General features: G+C 42.2%; 1 protein-coding gene across 2 annotated transcripts; it reads right to left on the bottom strand.

The window, feature by feature from the left end:
- Positions 1–318: 318 nt before the first annotated feature.
- LOC120078290 (armadillo repeat-containing protein 3) lies at positions 319–3,451 on the bottom strand. Of its 2 annotated transcripts, XR_005481978.1 has the most exons (3): positions 1,130–3,451; positions 692–772; positions 319–606 (listed from the first exon to the last, which is right to left on the bottom strand). XR_005481978.1 is itself a non-coding variant. In XM_039032523.1 (2 exons), exon 1 carries the CDS (start codon positions 2,883–2,885, stop codon positions 1,161–1,163), a length of 1,725 nt encoding a protein of 574 aa, XP_038888451.1. In that variant the 5' UTR covers positions 2,886–3,450; the 3' UTR covers positions 319–772; positions 1,130–1,160. The 2 variants fall into 2 exon arrangements, 1 of the variants encoding a protein (XP_038888451.1); XM_039032523.1 differs by having other exon boundaries at positions 319–772; positions 1,130–3,450.
- Positions 3,452–3,748: the final 297 nt, after the last annotated feature.

Genomic DNA, 3,748 nt, shown 5'->3' with positions numbered 1-3,748 from the left:
GGTAACTACCTATCTAGAATTTAATATTCGGTGAGTTGTCCTATCAGATTAGTCCAAATATACATCGACTGGCTCAAGACATTCACGAATATTAAAAAAAAAAAAATACACGCTCCTTACCTTAAATATTTGACATAAAATTTTAACTGATTACGCTCTGCATAGCCAGCCAACCAGAGGATAACCATAGGATAATTTGATGATGAAACAGAAACATACAGAATCAGACAGAAAAGAAGCCATTGAGGCAAACACAACCAAACAAAAGGATAGGGATTCACAGAGCATCATCATCATCACCATAATCCGACACATTTGTTGGTCAAAAAAGGTATACACAAAAAAACCACCTCCACTCTTTCAATAAACTTCTTCATTACATAATTTTCTTCCTTCTCTTTTTGAATAAATAATAAAAAAGAAGAAACTCACTTGAAATGTACACAATCAAACAAAATGACAATCATGGGCATAAGACACCACACTTACATCCTCATCAGTGAAATTAAATTAATATTATAAGGAAAAAGCATACCAGGATACTCCCTAAAACCCGCATCCATGCTTCTTTCTTCCATTTTTTTCCTTACTTTTTTCCCCCTAAACCTTACCAAAGAAAAAAGGTTTAAATATATTATATATATTAAAAAAAGATAATATACTACTAGGTGAAAATGGTTGTTGAGTATACGATTGGGTTGGTCATATGTTGTTGTTGTAACCTTTTTCTCTCTGTCTTCAGCAGTTAGAAAAATCCAAACGAACTGATCCCCTGAAAAATACAGTTTATAAATTAAATAAATACGATAATTAATTACTTTATTATTTATCCCCAAAAAATAAAAATAAAAATAGGACGGTCGATTTAAGTACTGTCATAATTCCTACGACTAAATTATGTGTCAGTGTAGAGGTCCAGTGGTCCCCACAGGTGTGATGGGAGATACTGATACGACGTCGTGTTTGTTTCCCTAACAGGTGACTGGCACTGGCCGGTCACATGAGGAGGGGTATCATTGACTTTCTACCGAATGGTACTCTCTGGTCAATCTCAGAGAAAGGTTTAAAGTGTAGGGTCAACACCTGATACTATAGCGAGTTTCCGTATTTACCCTTGGATGAATCTTACCTTTGACGGCGGGGGTTAGTTTCTTTTCCGTTTATTCCTTCCATGTCCTGTTGAAGATGCTTCTCAGCCGATTGCCGTTCAGCCGCTGTAGGGCCTTTTTAGCTCCGTCGACGTTCATATCGGCGAGATTCTGCAGGTGCTGGTAAGCTCCGGCGTCAATCAGTCTCTTCCGGCAACCGTTGCTTCCGCCGGCGAGAACAGCTGTGACGATGGCTAATGGGAAAGACTTGCCGACGACCTCGTTTTTTGGATCAAGCATTTGCATCAATCTCATTACGCTCTTCTCGTCCTTCATCAATTCTTTCCGATTTGATCGGACGGTCAATAGAGATGCTAGGGCACGCACTGCCACCTCCTGAACTCCGGCCGGCTTCGGCATTTCCATTAGCTTCACCAGGGAACTCATACAACTCCCAATGGCTCTCTTGTTCCCATCGCTAATTGATAAATTGGAAACCAGAGAGGCGGCAATTTGCTGCAGTACTAAGTTTCCGTGCTTCACTAATTCGCCGAGTTTCATTACAAATAATGTAGAAGATGATAGAATCCGAGCGACAGAATCGGAAACCGCGAGGGAACTTAGGGCTCGCAACGCGTTTTCGATCGTATCTGAACTCGGTGAATCGTGGATGAGGTGTAATAATCTTTGTAAACCTCGTTCTTGGATTATCAGTGATCGGTAATACTCACCGGAGGAGGCTAATACTGCTATTGACATTGCTGCCTTCTCCTGCGCGGCCGTTGTGCTCGAAACTAACAATTGTAACAAGACTGGAATCGCCCCTTCCTCGACGAGAGAGGATTTGATATCTTCCACCGCCGTGACGTTTCTAATCGCACCGACCGCCGAAGCTTGCAGCGAAGGGGTACCTGATCGGCAGGCATCGATTAAGACCGATACGCCTCCATAAGCGGAAACAGCCCAAGCGTTTTCGGAGTCGATGGTGATGGCTTCGACTGCGGCGGCGGCTTTTTCCTTCAGATGCATCCATCCTGTTTCAAGAATCCTCAACAATGGGCCTAATCCTCCTTCTTCGAACACTCTTTTCCTCGATTCATCGCCGGCCGTAGAGAGAACTGATACCGCAGAAGCAGCAAGCTCTCGCACAGACGGCTGAGCGTTGAAATCAAGCAAATGTACCAAATACCCAATGTTTCCCTCTTTAGCAACCAACCCAGCAGACTTCTCATCCTGGTTCAGAAGCTGAACCAGAGACTCCAGAGCCTTCTTCTTGAACTCCATCCCTCCGATTTGCAACCGCGTGAAGAGATCCCTAATGAAAAACTCAGTATCATCCTTATTCGAACCCGGAACTGGCTGAGAGAGCACTAACGCGTTGGATTGATAAAGAACCCCAGATCTAAGCAACAAATCGAGGTCGTTGAGTTGACTAGAGAGAGAAGCAGACGCCATATCTAAATCACTCTGCATATGAAGCTTCCCGCCAGAGAAGGCAGGGTCGGAGCATTGGTCTGACAAAGACTTAAGCCGCTGAAGGGTTGAAAGTAGTGACGGAAGAATGGTATGAACAAGGGGGTTTTCCGACCAGTGAGGGGAATCCAAGATTTCGATAAGAGCAGAGTGAAGAATGGAGAGCTTCGAATGGAGAACCTGCCACCGCCCAACGAAGGACCGGACATTGAGGGAGGAAAGTAGTAGAAACGAAACAATCTGAATGATGAGGTCGAGAAGGGCTTGGGAGGAAGAGGTGGACGAAGGCGGCGGAATGGGTGGTCCAGCGGTGGTCGGAGGCATTTACGGGTAAGATTCTGATCGGAATAGAACCCTTAGAAAGCTCTGAAACAGGTGTGAGAAACAGAGAACATGACAGAGAGAAGGATTGCTTGGTGGGAAAGGAAAAAAAAGGAAAAAAAAAAGATGAAAGGGAGGGAAAATGGAAGTGCTTCTGACACAAAAACGATACAGAAAAGTGATTGTTGGCGGAATCAAGAACACAATCAACGACGATGAGAGAGAGAGAAGGAGAAGAAAGCTTCGAAGTGGAGAAAGAAAAACCGTGGCGGTTGAAAAGAGAGAAGCTGCGGGTCACGCGGAGAAGATCGTGGGGCTCCAATTGGGCCTTTCTTATTTGGGCCTAATGGGCCGGATTATCCATTTCACATTTTCCTCTGCTTTGACTTCTCACTTTGCCATCGTCAAAATTATTTTTTTCTTCATTTTTAACAAATGCTGAAATTAATTTTAGAAAAATATAAAATTATTTAGAATAAGACTTTTCAATAATTAGTCAAAATGCGTTTTGGGCTGATTGCCTGAACAAATCACTCCACAAATTTTGTCCCAAATTACTTTTAAGACCCTACATCAATTTAAAATCAAAAGTTTGAAACCAAACGTTGATTTGATTATATAAAATTAAATGTACCTAAAAATTTATATTTTTTTGTGGCTTCTTCAACTTGTTGAAGAGGATTTTCTTGTGTTTGATTGCAAAATAGTGTTGCCCATGTTCCGTTTTGCAGGACAGTCAGTGCATCAGAGAGTATGTTATGGCCTTATTAGAATGTTTTTCCTTTATGGCTCACTCGACTTGTTGAAAGGAATTTTGATGTGTTGATTTTGTTTAAGACTATGTTGTTGTCTTAAAAGACATTATA

This window comes from Benincasa hispida, chromosome 5 (genome assembly GCF_009727055.1).
Source record: "Benincasa hispida cultivar B227 chromosome 5, ASM972705v1, whole genome shotgun sequence".
In the NCBI taxonomy this organism is placed as follows: Eukaryota; Viridiplantae; Streptophyta; class Magnoliopsida; order Cucurbitales; family Cucurbitaceae; genus Benincasa; species Benincasa hispida.
Note: the sequence above shows the minus strand (reverse complement) of the source record. Positions and strands in the feature narration are given on the sequence as shown.